Source organism: Mixophyes fleayi, chromosome 6 (assembly GCF_038048845.1).
Source record: "Mixophyes fleayi isolate aMixFle1 chromosome 6, aMixFle1.hap1, whole genome shotgun sequence".
NCBI lineage: Eukaryota > Metazoa > Chordata > Amphibia > Anura > Limnodynastidae > Mixophyes > Mixophyes fleayi.
In genome coordinates, this window is record NC_134407.1 from 49449321 (window position 1) to 49467849 (window position 18529).

General features: G+C 39.4%; 1 protein-coding gene across 2 annotated transcripts in view; it reads left to right on the forward strand.

Moving 5' to 3' along the window:
- The window catches only part of TBC1D12 (TBC1 domain family member 12), a 79651-nt gene that overhangs the window by 27274 nt on the left and 33848 nt on the right, over positions 1-18529 (forward strand). The window contains exon 3 of one of the 2 annotated variants that reach the window (XM_075216431.1): positions 6084-6140. The exons of the other annotated variant lie outside the window; for it this stretch is intronic. Within the exon in view, the coding sequence (XP_075072532.1) occupies positions 6084-6140 (57 nt within the window). The remainder of the gene's footprint in view (positions 1-6083; positions 6141-18529) is intronic. 2 annotated transcript variants of the gene reach the window in all.

The window sequence follows — 18529 nt, forward strand, 5'->3', positions numbered from 1 at the left end:
GGTAATAGCAGTAAAGGAGGGCTACAGAGAGCCGGTACCAGGCACGGAGGAAGGAGAACACGGGAACAGGTGAGTCCAGACAGATCACAGGTAGACGCAAGAGAGGTGGGACCAGTGATCAGGAGGATACAGAGATCCGGTGGGTCCAATAGGAATCGGTAGGGGCCCGAAGTGTGGGGGTGGCAAGGCAGAGTATGTGGACAGGGGGAGATGAGACAAAGGCTGGGGGGGAGGGACAGGTAGGAGGGATGAGGCAACCAGAGGTACCCTAGTAAGGAGGCCAGGATATAGTGACCAGTGGAGACCCAGTGGCCTCCTGGGAGAAGGGCACAGAGGCATCCAGGGAGGCTGGCAGGCGTACAGACCGAAATAAGGCTGGTAGTGGGCAGCAGGCGGGGAGAGTTCTGGAGAGAAGAGCAGGACGAGGCCGCAGCCGGACGCAGAGACAGCAGGCAGGAGCAGAAGGGCCACAAAGCAGCGGAGAGAAGGCAACAGCATGGAGAGCAGCTTCCGTCGGGGCGTGGAACAGCTGGAGACAGCGTCAGGACCGGAGCAGCGGGCTGTGGAGGATCAGCAGGACTCCAGGCAGTAAGTGTCGGCGATGTAGAGGCTGGAGACCAGAGTGGTAGGCGTCGTCAGAACCAGAGGACGTGGAGGATGGAGAACGGAGCAGCAAACATTGTAACTTTGTAGCAAACATTGTTACAATGTAAACATTATTTACATTGTAACAATGTTATTGGTTGGGGCTCTCCTGGGAGCAAGAGGAAACCATGGAAGAGCCAGACTGTATTTACAGGGAGGAGCGCATCTGCAAAATGATAGAAGGTAAGTTAGGTGGTGCTATATACTTAAATTGATATGAACTTGGAGTTTTAAACTAATGACCCTCTTTCTTGACACTTTTTTTTTCTATAAATATTATTGAGTGTTGAGTCTGTGTGTGTGTGTGTATATATAGTTATTTATATTGCTTTGTACTTTCTTATGGGGTTGGGGATTATTTTGTTTCCTTAATTTATTTAGTAGGTGTGTGATTTACTTTGTGTGTGGATGCTTTTTCTTTAACTGCTTAATCAACAGGATTTATCTTAAAATGGTTATGTCAGAAAAGTGTTCACCTCGGACAGCATACTTGTGTTCATGTGACTACACGCTCCCCATACTGCTTTCCCCAGCTACAAGACGCAGAAAAACTAAAGCCGAAGTATGAATAGCGAGAAGAGAAACTGCCGTATGGTCAGGTGCACAGAGGAAAAAATAAGATTGTCTTAGCTATAAATGTCCATTTTATGCAACCAGCAATAATTTAGCCAACCTTCCTTGATTCCTGCAGTTCTTGGACCAGTAGTTGTGTTCAGTCATGCCATAGTCATATGGCTTAATAATCCAATATGGATCAGGATTACTAAAGATTGCCTGTTTTTTTTTTTGTTTTTTTTTTTTAAATGGCAGATAATCATATGATCTGGGTAATGTTGGTAGTAGTTGCTCAGCTAATTTTCTCTTTGTAATAAATGCTGAAAGGGGAGCAAGTAAAACAAAGTTAGAGTTTCTAAGTATTTCTAAATGCTGTACAACATTAGGCACCTTAGTTGTAATGTCAACATCATACTATTTCTTGACATATAATGGAGGCTATGAAGTTTTGAAGGCTTGTTGATCTGACTCTGCTAAGCAGCATGTCCTTTCAGTTGTAATTTAAGTGCCTTTTGCAGTCTGGCGCAGAAGTGTATTAAGTGCAGACAGTTTGTCAATGCTCTGTTGACGAGTATGAGAAATCTCAAATTCCAAGTTTGGTCCCACATAGACTTCCTGAAGGATAGATAGAACACGTTTGTGGAGAGATTAAAGATTTTACCTGTTCTAGCCTTGACTTTCACATCGGCAACACTTCAGTGAAATATGTCTATTACTGTATCACCATTTTATATTACACCTCAGTGAATACATTGACCATTGACTGTTTGTTAATATTTTGCAGTGGAGTCAATATAATAACTGTATGTAATGAAGATCATCAGGCCATCCTGCTAAAACTACAGCTTGATCTAATTTGAAAGGATAAAACTTTTGCATTCACAAAGGTTTAATTGTAAGTCTGTGATGCAATCTGAATGGTTTGACATTGTATCTGGCCTAACGATGTAGTTCAGTATAAACTGTTTTGTTACAGGCCATTTGGGGCTCTGAATAAAAATATCTAAGCCTTTCAAATACCTTTTCCAATGAATGTGTGTTATGTGTAGTGCTTCTACACAAGGCATCTACATTTAAAGTGTTGTGGTCCTTAAATTAAAAAGAAAAACGATTTGAGAAAAAAACAATTGCAGTCTAAACAGTCTTCCCTGAACACCGAACGTGCAGCTTTCCAAAGGAACCGCCATGCTGACACCCAGGGATTTCGAACACACAGGACTCCGGCACTTCAGTTGGTGTGACTGACATCAATGTTCATTTAAAATGGACCGGGTCCACACATTGCCACTTTAAATGAACATTGATGTCAGTCACACCGACGTTAAACTGAAGTGCCGAAATTCTGTGTGTTCGGAATCCTTGGCTGTGGGCATGGCGGTTCCTTCGGAAAGCTGCATGTTCGGTGTTCAGGTAAGTCTGCTTAGATTGCAGTCGTGTTTTTCAAAAATCGTTTTTCTTTTGTAGGACTTAAGGCTGTCGGATTTGTCAGCATCATGAAAACGTACCCAACCCGTTTTCAAGAATGAATTGTAAATATTGGCTTATTCAGTCCCACCAATAGAAGTCTATATATGTTTGTCTTCAGATAATTGCGAATGATGGATTAACCTGTTTAGGTAAAAAAAAAAGTAACAGCCAAAAACATAAGCGTTTGAATATATTGCGTTCTGCTGTTGATAGGCTCTCTGACTACGCTAACCCTGTTTGCTGTCCTTCCCTCTCTGTAATAGTATTATAAGAAAATGACAGGCTAAGTTTAATGGAAAATATCAGAATTGATGTAAATATACACTGGTTTCTTATTGTTTATAAATTGTGTAATAACTGGATGGGGCCATGTTGCAGAAGTTGCTTGATAAATTGATGCATTTAGAGCACCTGCATAGCAGGGGATAATTGTACACATCGCAATCATAGCTGTGAGGTGATGGATAACAACATGTCAGGAAATCTTGTAACGTGACCTTACTTAAGGACCTGAGTTTAGTAATTCGATTTTGTACCTATCTGGGCAAATTTATGCCCAAAAGGTCATTCCTAAAATTTGTGTAACATGCTTTGACTTGATGTGCACCATACTGCAGCCAGAATATACAACTTGTACCTAGCACTTGATAGAAGCACAACATTTCGGTGAATGTCTACCCCAGCACTGCTAAGTATATGGCGGCATAAAGAATGTCCTGCTTCTTTCATCACCTATGAACTGCATATGCTGATATTTGCACAGTACCTTTGTCAAGTGAGCCATATAATCATGTAATAGGGATTAATACCTCCTTAATATACCCCCCACTCCCATTTGTATCAATTTTATTAAAGATACCTTAATTCACAGTCGCTTTGCTGCAGGGATCAATGAACCATATATTAGGTTTAGTTACCGTTCACTGAACAAGCACCATTGGGGCATGTTAAATTAGGCCTCTGTTGTGTCTTGTCCCTTAAAGTGATTTCCCATTTTAATTGCTCCGCACCTGTCCCAGAAATTGAACTTTGGGATCTCTTCCCTAGGACCCTTGCTGTTCTTCAGCAGAGCCCCAGTGCTTGCATATAGTCGGGAACCTGTGCTGACCACATTCAGCACGGCTTGACTCTCGCCAGACACATCTGACACAGAGGCTTTGATGTAAAACTGCTGTGTTAGATCTCTCCTGCTACTGAGGGAGACGAGCAGTCCTTACGAGGTTCAGCCGAGGTTCCAGTTATATGTGCATACTGCGACCCTGCTAAGTTTTGTTGGGAGTCCCGGGGATGGACCTTCAGCAAAGTACTCTTTAAACTTATTACAAATTCTTACAACCTGCAAACTTGCTATAGATGGGATCTTACCAATGTTCTACTTATGTAGAGGTAATTTTCAGCTACTGCAAGAGAATACCCATTCTACCAGTTTGTATCCAGTTTTGGCACCATGACAGGTGACTCTACTGAACATGATTGGGTGTAGGAAATAAGTCTGCTTTCAGTGATCACCTATTTTATGGTCAGGGACAGTGCTATACATGCATCTTCATAAAACAATGATGTTATCACTAAGGGGTTGTAGACTCAATAATATGTTTATATTACATACAGACAAGACTGTTGTCAAGAAACAAAAGGGCCAAGTAAGTTTTGGAGGGCCTCATGTTGTCCAGAAGAAATCCGTTGGACAGACCTTATTTGATAGAGGTATTGCATAACAAAGGTCTGCACATTTAATCTCATGTCAGATATGTACAGTCATGGCCAAACGTTTTGAGAATGATACAAATATTATTTTTCACAGTCTACTGCCTCAATTTTTATGATGGCAATTTGCATATCCTCTAGAATGTCATGAAGAGTGACCAGATGAATTGCAATTAATTTCAAAGTCCCTTTTTGCCATGACAATGAACTTTATCCCAAAAACATTTCCACTGCATTTTCAGCCCTGCCACAAAAGGACCAACTGACATTAGGTCAGTGATTTTCTCGTTAACGCAGGCGAGACGAGTACGAGGTTGGAGATCACTCAGTCATGCTGATTGAATTAGAATAATAGACTGGAAAATTTAAAAGGACAGTGGTGCTTGGAATCATTGCTCTTCCTCTGTTAACCATGATTATCTGCAAGGAAACACGTGGAGTCATCATTGTTGTGCACAAAAAGGACTTCACAGGCAAGGATATTGCTGTTAGTAAGATTGCACCTAAATCAACCCTTTTTCGGATCATCAAGAACTTCAAGGGAAGAGGTTCAATAGTTGTGAGGAAGGCTTCAGGGCACCCAAGAACGTTCAGCAAGCGCCAGGACCATCTCCTAAAGTTCATTCAGCTGGGGGATCAGAGCACCACCAGTGGAGAGCTTGCTCAGGAATGGCAGCAGGCAGTTGTGAGTGCATCTGCACGCACAGTGATGCAAAGACTTTTGGGAGATCTGGAAAAGTAAGCGCTACCATCAGTCCTGTGTCATGCCAACAGTAAAGTATTCTGCGACCATTCATGTGTGGGGTTGCTTCTTAGCCAAGGGAGTGGGCTCACTCAGAATTTTGCCTAAGAACACAGTCAGGAATAAAGAATGGTACCAAAACATCCTCCAAGAGTAACTTCTCCCAACCATCCAAGAACAGTTTGGTGACGAACAATGCCTTTCCCAGCATGATGGAGCACCTTGCCATAAGGCAAAAGTGATAACGAAGTGGCTTGGGGATCAAAACATTGAAATTTTGGGTCCATAGCTAGGAAACTTCCCAGACCTTAATACCATTTTTATTTTTATTTTTTTATTTTATTTGTGTTGGATGTGAAAGCACTATTATTTTACATTGCAGAATTGCAGACTCAAATACCATTGAGAACTTGTGGTCAATCCTCATGAGGTGGGTGGACAAACAAAAACCCACAAATTCTGACAAACTCTAAGCATTGATTAGACAAGAATGGGCGGCCATCAGTCAGTCATGTGGCCCAGATTGATTAACAGTATATCACCACGAATTGCAGAGGTCTTCAAAAACAAGTGTCAACACTGCAAATATTGACTCTTTGATTAACCTTAATGTAATTGTCAAAAACAGCCTTTGACACTTATGAAATGCTTGTAATTTTACTTCAGTATACCATAGCAACATCTGACAAAAAGATCTGAAAACATGCAAGCAGCAAACTTTGTGAAAAGCAATACCTGTGTCATTCTCAAAACTTTTGGTCATGACTGTAGATGTAGTTTTAAGGTCTGTATTTTAAAAATATTCCTTACATTATATAATTGTATTATTGGGTAAGTATGACTAAAATGTTTGATTTTTGAATTTATTCATTATATTGAATATTTAATTTTCATTCCATTTCTGTTTAGTGTTTCACATGTGTTTTTATATGCGTCACTAAGGCTTGAATTCTGTTTTTCTCATTAGGATGACAGCTCTGGCAGTCTATCATCAGTCTCCACGCCAAATCTATTAAACGCAGGGGTATGGAATTTAATATATTTGTTTCCTAGTCACTCTTTGCTCCATGCATGGGCTGTCTGACAGTCATAGAACTCTCAAATCTGCATGGAATGTTCAGCATGTTTGTTCAGCCAACACCTCATCAAAGCCATTCTCTTGATTAACACACATGCATTATGCTTCCACCTAGTTAGTCTAGCTAACCGAGACCTTGTTTCTTTCTGCTAAGTGTTCAATGTGCTGAAACTGATTCCAGTATGAATAGGCTTCCAGTATGTTAACCTGTCCATTGTCAATACTGATCTTCTTCACAGGCAAATGCCTCGCCTATTATTTATATCTATATGTATTTATGTAAAATGAACATAAATTGTTTTTAAAGACCTTGTTCTATTTTCTCTTTCTTGAAGGAGTTATGAACTATATTAGGTGTGAGCCGATAGATTGTAATTGTTTAATCTGTGAAGTGTGCAGCCACTTTTTAAGTGTGTGGCAATTAAAAGATATATATTAGTATATATAAAATGTATGCACTTTCTGAGTTTTCTAAACTCCTTGAATCCTAGGGACAACAAAATATTAAGGGTTATATGGGAGAGGTATGTGTGTGTGGTAAGGATATATTAAACATGGAGTTCTCGTACTAGATATGTCACTGCTAGCAGAGTCAGCTGATATACTGTACACAGATTGGGTTCACTGCACCACCTGTTGATGCTTCCTAGCAGTAAGATCACTTATTATCTAAGCACAGCAGCCTCACTGAGCTAGATGAGCATTGTCCATGCAAGCTCTATCCAGTCCACACTTCAGGATCAGGAAGCATACAGCATAGTATCTAAGCTTGCAGTTACCTGCAGTCTGCAGAGCATATGCGGGTCATTGTACAGACATATCTGCCTTATAGCCATCGCTTACACTATGGTGACTAGAAATGACTCATTCCTCATAAGATTTTTATTAGGATCACTATTTGTGTTACCAACTACAATATATTCAGTACTTTGAGTAAATTTATCATGGCAGCCTTTAGGCAGCTGAAATCAGATCAACATTTGTGGCAAAACATTTATTTAAAACTCCCATCTATTCATATGTTTAATACTAAAACTCAAACTCAGATGTATGTATTGTAATTTATTTTCACTTTATTAAAGGGTTTCTCTAAAATGCGTCAAATCTTCTATGAGCCCTTAGAACTGTCATGTATTTAACGAATAGTAGAAATGGTAAGTGTAAATATATAGAGTACTGAAATCTCAGACATGTGGCTCGCTAATGAAGTCCAAAATAGCAGAGATGGGCAACAACGACAAAACAATTGTAATTGGCGTAGACATTAATGCACATAACATTATTTCCATGTCTTTATTGAGGAGATGTAGATATGTTTTCAACCCAGCCAAGTGCAGGTCCCTTTATCAATTTGTTTAATGAATCCATGTTATCATTGAAATGTCTTTTGAATGAAATTGAAATATGTAGGTAAAATGTTTTTTAAAAAAATAATAATTCTATCACTCTTATTCTCATAATAAATGATTACTGGGCTTTTGACCATGGTAATAGCCTTGTGAAATGAGTTGTTTTCCTTCACGTCTATCCACATATTAAATATTTCACTTTGTACATCCATCTCCTACTGTTCCTTTATCAGTCGTGTTCTAAAATCGATTGAATAGCAGAATACCTATGGTTTGTTTCCATAAGGAGCAGTCATAAGACAGGTGTGTGTGTGTGTGTGTGTGTGTGTGTGTGTGTGTGTACTATATCCTGATTATTATTGGTAGTGATGGGAATCACAGATATGGGAGGGTGGGAAATCACAGCCGTACAATAATTTTGTACAACTCTCTCTAATAACAGTGTTTGTAATTTTTAAGAACTAGGAAATATAAGCAGCTCTATCACTGTGTGTGGTCCCAAGTTGCACACCTTGTATTTAAACACCTCATGTCTGGTTTTTTAGGCAGGCTCTGGTTTTACAGTAGTTGGGAGGATTACTGAGGTTGAGTATTTCAATACATTGCATTAAGGATGGTGCTTAGCACTGCACATTTATGTTGTTAGTCATGAATCTTCCACACTCATAATACATTGGCTAATGACTAGAGGACAAGGATTCAGATGTGTAAGAATTCTCACATACTATAGTAAAATGTATAATTTGTATAAACCAAAATATAATGCATACAGGGCAAAGATGTAGGAAAGAAATGCAGGACGTATTCTGTGTACTTGACGATTTTTATTTTTTAATTTGTGTTGGATGTGAAAGCACTGTTATTTTACATTGCAGAATTGCAGACTCAAATTGTCTGGTTTAAGCCTATGCTTAAATGAACACCTGTATGAAGACTTATTCTGCAACACATAGCAACCAAACAGAAGTTTTCTCTAAATTGCAGTAGTGAAATGGCATACTTTAAATTAATGTTTTGCTTTTTTTAGAGCACTTAATCTGAATGGCTACCTGTGCGCCTAATAAGTACTGGACAGTGTATCTGTACGTTATCACATCTCTGCCAAGTAAAACTTGTGACAGTTGAGGGTTACATGAATGTTTCAGAGCTGTAGGTAGTCTTATTTTTGGGTTCTTACACTGTTTGTTTTATCCTGTTTGTACAGTTTGATAGGTAAGTGATAGCTATAACGTGATGGGTAAAAACTAAAGCAATTTCATTAGGAAGTAAGATGAACCATCTATTCCACATTAGTCCACTTTTGCTGCTCTCTTTGATTTCTGTTCACCCTTGAAAAATGAATGCAGCATAGATACAGGTAAATATGTTCATGTAGACGCAATGGAGGTTCCATCGGTGGGTAGCGCCACAGGAGGGATGAAGAGGAGGTGAGGCACTGGTCAGAGATTGACCTACATTTGAAGATGAGGTTTGAGAAGTGAGCAGTAAGCAGAAAGGGAAAATGTTCTTTGGAGCCTGAGGAAATTGTGTTGAATGCTGTCAGATGAGCTCTTTAACTCTACGCTTTTTCACATTTTACTACCTGCTGATAACAAATCTTTACTTCCGAGGGGACCTTGTCAACGTCTGACTGTTCTGTTCACATCTCTAGATGTCCTAGTTGTCAACCTACTTTTTGTCTTTTATATCTTGCTGTAAACCCAAGCCAGATAGCACTGCTTTTGATGGCAGAAGTATACATTAATGCCTCAATCTCCTGGGATTCCTACACATTATTATGGTTTGTTTAATATATTGCTTAGAGGAAGCATTAATAGGAAATCTCCCTAGGTGAGACTATCTGTATGTTATCATTGGTTGCGTGTACTTTACATTCAGGCTTCTATATTGATTGATTCTCTTAAGGATGTCTGCAACTAGCTCATATTATGAGACCAATGACTACCCCTTTTGTTTATTGTGTTTAAATAGTCTTTTAAATTCAAATCCGGTTTCACATCCTGAAGTTCTTTTGGCGGACATAGTACTAGCTCTCTAGGAAGCATAAAGGCTGATTGTGGAGCTTTATCATTTGACTTGCACTGTATGATACACTATCAAATACACAGAAAACTGATGGGGATAACTGCTAGTATAGTGTTCTTAATTTATATTACAATATCATCAGATTAATATAGTGCATAATTCCACTTTGAATTTACCATGTTCATGTCTTCACACTAAGAAATTGCACCTAATAAGTAGATCAGACAAGATGGTACGGATAATGGCCAATATATGAAAAGAACAAATGTGTAGAGATGGACCTCTGGAATTGGCCTACCTAAATGCAATATGTAACTCCATCTGTCTCTAACTTGTTCCTTTCTTTGCTTTAATTTTTTTTTACAGCACTTACACCCATAGAACTAAATGGAGCATCGCTCCGTCCATTTCAGTTACGCTGGAAGATTTCTTCAGTAAGAGGCAGCGACAGCCGAGCGTTGACGAGCCTGACACTGATTTCTCCTGACAGGTCCGCGCTGCCTCAGGCATAGAGCGTTGTGCCCTGATCAGTGACCAGCCACTACAGGGAGATACCATGTCCCCCGCTGAGGCGGAGGGGGGAACTTGGATCTCACTGGCCAGAAAAATGAGAGAGCAAACAATGCGGGGAGTGAGAGCAGAGAGGCTCCCCCATAACACCTAAATGAGAGGTGCACAGTTTACTGCTCCCCTCACAGAAGACGGGGACATCAGCTATTAAATTACTCCCTCTTTATCCTCATACAGAACTTGGGTCCTCAGCAGCTAAGTACCCCACCGGGGAATATATATATATATATATATATATATATATATATATATATCTATATATATATATATCTCTATATATATATATATATCTCTATATATATATATATATATATATCTCTATATATATATATATATCTCTATATATATATATATATCTCTATATATATATATATATCTCTATATATATATATATATATCTCTATATATATATATATATCTCTATATATATATATATATCTCTATATATATATATATATATCTCTATATATATATATATATCTCTATATATATATATATATCTCTATATATATATATATCTATATATATATATATCTATATATATATATATATATATATATATATATATATATATATATATATATATCTTTACCTACCTATCTACAGTTTAGAATTTTATTATAGAAGGCTCTAAAGTTAATGCTGACAGTATTTTACATGAGTGTTCAGTTAAATTATTCTGACACGTTCATTTTATTAACCAGATATTAATTTCCATACTGTTTTGAGGCATTAGCCAGGCTCAAAACAAAAGTGGTTCTATCATCTATTATCTCTGTGGTGTGATTGTTTATGGCCTGTCTGTTTTCGTTTTAAATAATGACACATATATGCTACTTGACAGATACAAGTACTATTACATATAGTGGTTAAAACCTGAGGAGGAGCATGTCATGTTCATATAGGACTGCTCCCCCTACACACATTGGTATGCTCCATTGGGTCCAGTGCAGGAGAAGTGACCTTTGGAGACAGTTAAACAAACTCCTGAGCAGTTTTACCTCAGACTCTGTTTAAACAAAAAAAACAAACCTCTGCCCTAGACCTGGTTCTGGAGGGATTGAGAACTTACATCAGTTTTATCTTGCACATATCTGTACAAATAGATATCTGTACAATATTTACATACGTTTACTAATTCATTCACATAGTCTTACTGTTGAGATTCTTTCTACTGTGTTGGGGAGTACAATATATATATATATATATATATATATATTTCTAAATAAGTGTAGTGTAACTGGGACTATTGATATAGAGTTGCAGGTTACTTATTTCTGTTGCATCATAAATATTGCAAAAACATGTCTGACAAAAGTAAAACAAACTAAGTGGAATATTTTACCTCTGCAAAATGTAAAACCAAACTAACCCAGTGGATAGTAGGATAGTAGGATAGTAGGATCTTGAGTCAGGTTGTGTGGACTGTGATGCAGGTGGCTAAGACGGGTGCTCACAAGGGCATCCCTCAGATGGGGATCCAGCATAGGCAACTGCATTGGGACAGTCAGTGGCAACGCTATTTCAGTTGCGTGCCCATTGTGCAGAGATACTTGCAGTGGATGCAATTATCACTCTGCTTCAAAATGTATCAGTGTAGGCTTCTAAGACAGCTGTCCTTACGACATCTTCAAAGGTTGCAGGGGAAGTCTGTCCTATCAACTCTCCTTGATTCCCAGGGTCAAATCCAGGTGGTAGTTTCTTGGTCTACTTCATTGGTACAGAGAAAATTAAATACATTTCTTGAGTCCACGAAAACTCAGACTTCCTGTAAAAGGCATAAGTCTGCTCATCCTTTTAGTGGTCTCTGATTCAGACCAAAGTGGAAAAGAGGCTGAAGAGGTGTGTAGTCTGTCTTCCTCCTTCTGAAGAGCTGACGGATCTCATTTAGTCAGCATGGAAATGGCTAGACAGAAAATTGATTGTACCGCGTAGGTTACCTTGCCTCTTTTCACTTCGGCTAGGTGAGGTGGCCCAGTGGGAACAGGTACCATAAGGTGGATGCACCTATAACGCTTTGCATGCCTTACCACTCTTTCTGTACCTGGCTCGGCTACTTGTAAAAATAGCACTCACCGTAAAATAGAAAGTTCTTTTGAAGACCATGCTTTCTTCCACACAAGTGGCTAGAGAGATAGAGACCTGGGCAGATTAGCTTTTTGATGGTCTACAGAATTCTGATTTGCTCCCTCTGGCATTACATCTGAACGAAGCCTCAGGATATCTGAGGCAGCTCGGAATGCAACCTTAGTGTCTTCTTCCATCTCCGCATCATTAGTTACAGATTGAAAAATTCTGTGATTGTGTTCATGGAATGCAGATAACAAATCCAAAAAGTCCTTGGAATCTCTTCCTTATGTCAGCTCTGTTATTTTAGGAGCAGAGCTATACAACATCATAAGTCAGGCTACAGGAGGAAAAAGTTTCTTCCTCCCTATTAATGTCCAGATGCCACGAGGACCTTGTTTCGATTCCTTTCGTCTACCATATCAAGGTGGCTTTTTAAACTGTGGGGCAGTCTTACAGAGGTAAGCCAATCACGTCCAGGGACCAGTCACAGAGGGGCAGACTGTCCTATTCCAACAAGTGTCCAGGGTCTAGGAACCCTGAAAAGCCTGCAACCTGCCGGGATTCTTCTTCACCTTGCGGCTGTTGTCGGTGGATGTCTCTTTTTGTTCCTGAACCAATGGGTGGTTTCTGCTCAGGATCAGTGGATTACGGAATTCATGCAACGTAGCTACATGATAGACGTCCATAATCAGCCACCTCACTGTTTCTTTTCCACCTCTCCACGAGACAAAGTAAAGAGATTGGCTATGTCATAGTTAATGACTTCTCTTATTAATGCGGGAGTTATCTGCCAGGTCCCAGAGGGGCAAAGGGGCAGAAGTTTGTATTCAAACCTCTTCCTGGTTCACAAGCAAGATGACTGGTTTATTTTCCCTTTGACAATTGGGGGCATATTTATTATTAGCAGCCTCTTAGTGGCGTAAGGTTTTTATGTTAATCAGCAGAATAAGTCTGCCAGAAAGTGATGTTACCCTGTGAGCCAAAAGGAAGCTGCAAGCAGAGAAACTATTGGTCTGTGCCGCCTCCATTCCACAGACTGTGTAGTCGGCACGGTAGCACGCGTTCAAGCATGCTGTTCCTGGGGCTCCACTATGCGATAGGAGCAGCTCCGTTCATTTGTACTGTCTATTTGGTAGTGCTCTTTTAAGAGGCAACATGTTCTTTTAAAAATGGTTTCTTGGACTTGAATTCTTCAATCTGTTTGGAGTGATAGTTTTTTTTAGCTGTATGAATTTCCACAGACAAAATAGCCAGACTACTTAAACGATCCTGAAACATTGTAGAGTGTGGGTATAATTTGATCAGCTTAAGCAGTAAACATGATGTACACGTGCCAGAAGATTTGTGTAAATAAGTGCTAAAGAAAAGAGCATGTAGAGGATGCATCACTCAAAAGCAAATCCCAAGTCTGGGAACCGTAAGGTCTGCAGAAAGCATGGGGGCTTTTCAGAAGTATCCTGTTTTGAAGATCATGTCTCAACAATCTTTCACCAGTTGTGATTTCAACTAGTAAAGGCCTAAAATGTGTTCTTCGGTCCTGTCAGTGTTCTTCACAAAACGTAAAATCAGTCATTTGCTCAATGTGGCTTATTTCTCATGGGCAGTCTAGCATTACTGGATAATAACTGGCTTGTTGTACACTTTGTACTATCACATCTTTAACACATTTTGCCAGTTCAGTGACTTCTTTTTATACATACATTTATTTAATACATGATTTTTATATAACACTGTAAAATTTTCTGATGCAGTCAGCTCCCAAAATTATTCCATTGTGTAAAGCATATCTACTGGTCCATGAGAAACCAGGGTTGCCTAACGTATGATAGCAATAAGCTTTACAAGTACATTGCGCCAGTTTTGCTGTTCACATTGTAGTGTTTGCTGATTTTGGCAGTCAATTGCAATAGGCTTAAGTAACCTGTCTTTGAGCTCAAACCGTTTCTGCATGTTCAGAATGTGGTCCTTGCAGGTTTCATGTTTCCTTCTTAGGGGGAGATTCAATTAGCCGTAATGTTCCAGAGACACCTAGCGCATGTTTGTTTAGAATTGAATTTCCCCCTATATGTGTTACGATGACTCCTGTCAAAATATCCTGAAATTGTGTATTTTATGTGCCTGTAATGCAGCGTTCAAAGCCATAACAAACAGAAGTAAGAGAAGATATTAAAGAATTAAGCAAACTTTTGTTTGTAGTGGAATTTTTCAAAATGTTTTGCCACAAGTATGTGGCTTCCATGGTGGGTGCTTTTACAAGTCGTCGTGTGGGAGTAGCAGTAATACAGAGCATGCACAGATCCAATGATAAGTCTTCATGACAAACGCTTGGTTGTCATGGTCAATATTGTGTTGCTTACATGTTCCTAGCTGTGGACCGATGTATAGAGTCTCTTGATATCCCGTGTATTGATGTGAGTTGTAGTGTTACACTGGAACATGCAGTTTTTTGTCATCTGGGAGGTGATTTAGGGCATGAGAAAATAAATGCTTGTAGATTTGGAGGAATTGGTGTAACAGTAGATAAAATCAAATGAATTGGACTAGTGAAGCTGACTGATATGCAAGTAAGCCAGGGGTAGAGAAAGGTGGAACGGAGAGTGACTCAATTTATAGGAGGAAGTGGAGAAGAAAAAATAAAATGGAAAGAAGTATAGGCAATGCAAAAAAGGTATTAAGAAAATTGGTTGGGGTTTTTTTTTTGTTTTTTTTAAGAAAATTGTTGGGGATTCAAGTTGGAAGAAGGCGTTGTTTTTATTCCATTTATGATTTTCACTTTTTTTCCACAGTGGTTGGGCAGCAGGGTTTTGAGTGGGTTGCTGTGAGTGCTCAGCTGCCCTTACTCATAAAGAGGGGAGTGCCGGCAGTAAGTATTAAGCGACAAGCAGCAGATTACAGGCAGCTGTGCTCTTAGTCTTGCAAAATGAGGTAATTCTAATCTAGTGATCCGAACAGATTTTTCCTGCTCACTCTGAATGAATGTTCCACCCTGATGGACATCCGCACGCTTACCGTCAGCAGCACAGGTGCATACATGGGGCTCGGGAAGCCAGTGCTTCAGTCTCAAGTAGATGAAAGTAGCTCTTGGAGTAAGATGGCTACTTACTCAAAGGAGGAAATCTCATCCACTATTTACATTTATATATTATTGCTGCAACATGGTATTTACAGTTTGAAGGGCTTTCCACATCAATGCACATTTCTAAGTGGACTTAGATTTTGTGGGAGGAAAGCTAAGAAGAATGACTGTGCATGTTTAAAATGCTGTATCCTACTTTATCCTCTATCAACCCTTTAAATCTCTCCAGAAGGTTCAGAAGGTGTATAGACTTAGAGGTAGTCCACTTTAATACTAGCAAATGGTCTAACCTTTCATAGAGTTGAGTAGTAGTTACTGAATTCATTTACTATCTTTTGTGTGGTAGTAGTTACTTGGCTTTTTGGTAAAATGTTTGAGCTCAGTGGAGACTGTTTTTCAGCTTAATTTTTGAGTACAGTACATGCTAAGCTCTAGATGAACACCATTGTCCTCTTGCTAAGCTCTATTATGGTTTGTTTTTGGTTGTTTTGCGGGGTTTTTTTGGGGGGGGGGGGGAAGAGTGTTAAACTCAAAATTGTATTACACGAGCAGGCGTGACAGAGCTGAAAAAAAGGCAACTAGTAAGGAAAATTCAAACAATGTAACATTACATATAACAAAATGCTGTGCGTAAAACAAATCAGAGTGACAGAAACAGTAAGTGAACAAAGCTATTTAAATGTATATGAGGATAACGAATTGATGGGGGATGGGGAGTGCTCGTCTGCTCTGGGAAGTAGGGCAAAGAATGACCGAGTGAGCCTCGGAAATGTGCGATGAACAGGGCTGTCAGGCAAGAGTCAACTGGGGGGGAATGCATGGAGAACATTACATATACAACTTTTTTCAGTATACGGAGCACTCATACATATATATGTAGAATAAAAGAGAGCTGCTATTCCAGAGATAATCAGTCTCTAATACAAAAAGGGGGAGGATTTTAGCGCTCAATCTCTGATGACATAGGCAGTCTGTGTTAACTGAGCTATCAATATCACTATATATAGTCTAATCTATGTGTTATATTCAGCAGACAGGTGTCTATATCTATCTATATATATATATATATATATATATATATACAAATAAAAGATATATCTGGCGCTGATCACCACAGCATGACCACTTCAAATTAATAAGATGGAATATGTATATATATAATATATAACAATTAAGTCCCGTATCCACAATACATAAAAAACACTTGACTCTTATAAGAGTGGCAGCCTCGATAGCCTGACGCCAGATGGTCAATCCGGACGGAATGGATTACTGCAACAGAAGAACAAGCAGGGCGCCTCTCAGTGATATATCAAATATACAACGTGGAATAGAGCAATAACATGCGTACCGTGAGGTAAACAACGATGAGTCTTTTAGGAGATAGTGGAGTAGTCTTTGCTGTACTTGTAGTCTTCCAGATCTCCACCGATCAGTACAAAAATGCGGAAAAAGCAAACATAGTATAGCTCTGTAGTATTCTTAGTGAGGGCAATATCACCAATAACCCCACTATCCTATGGGGTGTGTGGGAGTGGTATCCCAAGATTACCAATTAAATGACACCCATATAAGTGCAAAAGAAAAAACGTCTAAATCTGCGTACATGAACATTATGTATATAACCTGGGAGCCCAGACTTGTTGGAACTTGTCCTCTTTATCTAGTAGATGGGAGGTCATTTTCTTCATGTTGGCAATAAACCAAATGTAAGAAGAGAAGCTGGGAGGTACAGCACATCTCCAGATCTTGGCAATCGGATATCTAGCTGTGGCCAAGATGTGATGGGTAATTTTTGCGGAATGTTGATCGGCGTCTTGGATGGGATAGCGGAGAAGTAAGACCACAGGTCTTTCCAGATAGGACATTGGAGGAGGAAGGACAGGAGACAATTAATGTTATCCCAGAAGGAGGAGATGACTGAGCAAGACCACCAGATATGGAGGAAGCTACCCCTATGGCTGCAGACCTGCCAGCAACAGGGGAGGCAGTAGGATACATTTTAGTGAGTCTATCAGGTGTAAGATACCATCTATAGTAGACCTTGTACGTTGTTTTCTTTAATCAAAGTCAAGATGGAGCTAGAGGCCACACTTAATCTGATGATCTCCCAGCAGTCATCCTCTGGGAGTGGGCCTAAATTCCTCTCCCACTCCCTCTCATGTATATTCCCAGGTATCAGAATATCGTTTAGGAGTAAGTTTATATAGGGAAGAAATCATGCCCCTCCGTTGGAGTTTTTTAAAGTTCCTTTCCAGGTTCTGCAGTTTTGCCATTTCTCATCATTCTTATCTCCTTTCTGATAAGAAGCTATGCAAGTTATATAGCCCTTTATGACATGCTTATGGGCCATCCAAGGAGGAATAAGAGCGTTAATAGTTTGCTTTCACCTCAAAATAATCTCACACTACTGATTCTATTTGTTAAAATAAGTTCCTGATGACAAGAGGACCATTTAGAGACCACATAAATGTAGTGAACCATGAAATAAGATCAGAAGAGATTAGGGATACCAGAGAATTAGCTAAGCAAGGCGTCATGGGAATAGAAACTTTATTAACGTTTGGCGGAAAGTTCTAAGGAGCAAAATATGATCTGTTAATGACAAACTATTATTGTGTGTACTGAAAAGAAAGTTAGTCTCGAGTGGCTCTATCAAGTTCGCCCAACACAGCCAACAGGTTATGAGACAGAAAGACCTGAACTCTTTGTTGGTGTGCCTCTTTGAGCATAGAGGTTTGAAAGGGGAAGAAGTTTAAGATCTATCCAGTCTAGAATCTAGCACCAATCATATTCACAAACTAAGACTGTATGTTCTTCTAGTAAAAGCAAGTGTTCAAACTACTTGTTGACAACATTTTTAATATAGGGATTGACCAGGGAGACCTCTGTCTTGCAGATGACCAACCTAGAGGATAAACCTCCTCCTAGATCAGTAACTTCCAGTCAAAGCAAACCTAATGTCTGCGCTTTCCTAATTGGTTTTGGAAATATTGAGTTTATCATCCATCTCCATGACCTAAAGAATTAAATTTACACTCCTCCTCCTAGCCTACAAAGGCTCTCAATCGCAACTCCCCCCTTTCCCCCCCAAAACATCTCCTCCAACCTCATTTCTACCCAGACTCCTTGCGCCCCCTCCCTTCTGCCAACGAGCACAGATATTTTCTTGGCACACAGACACCTTAATACCAATTGAGCATCATTTAAATGCCACAGCCTACAGGATTTTTGCTGACCATTTG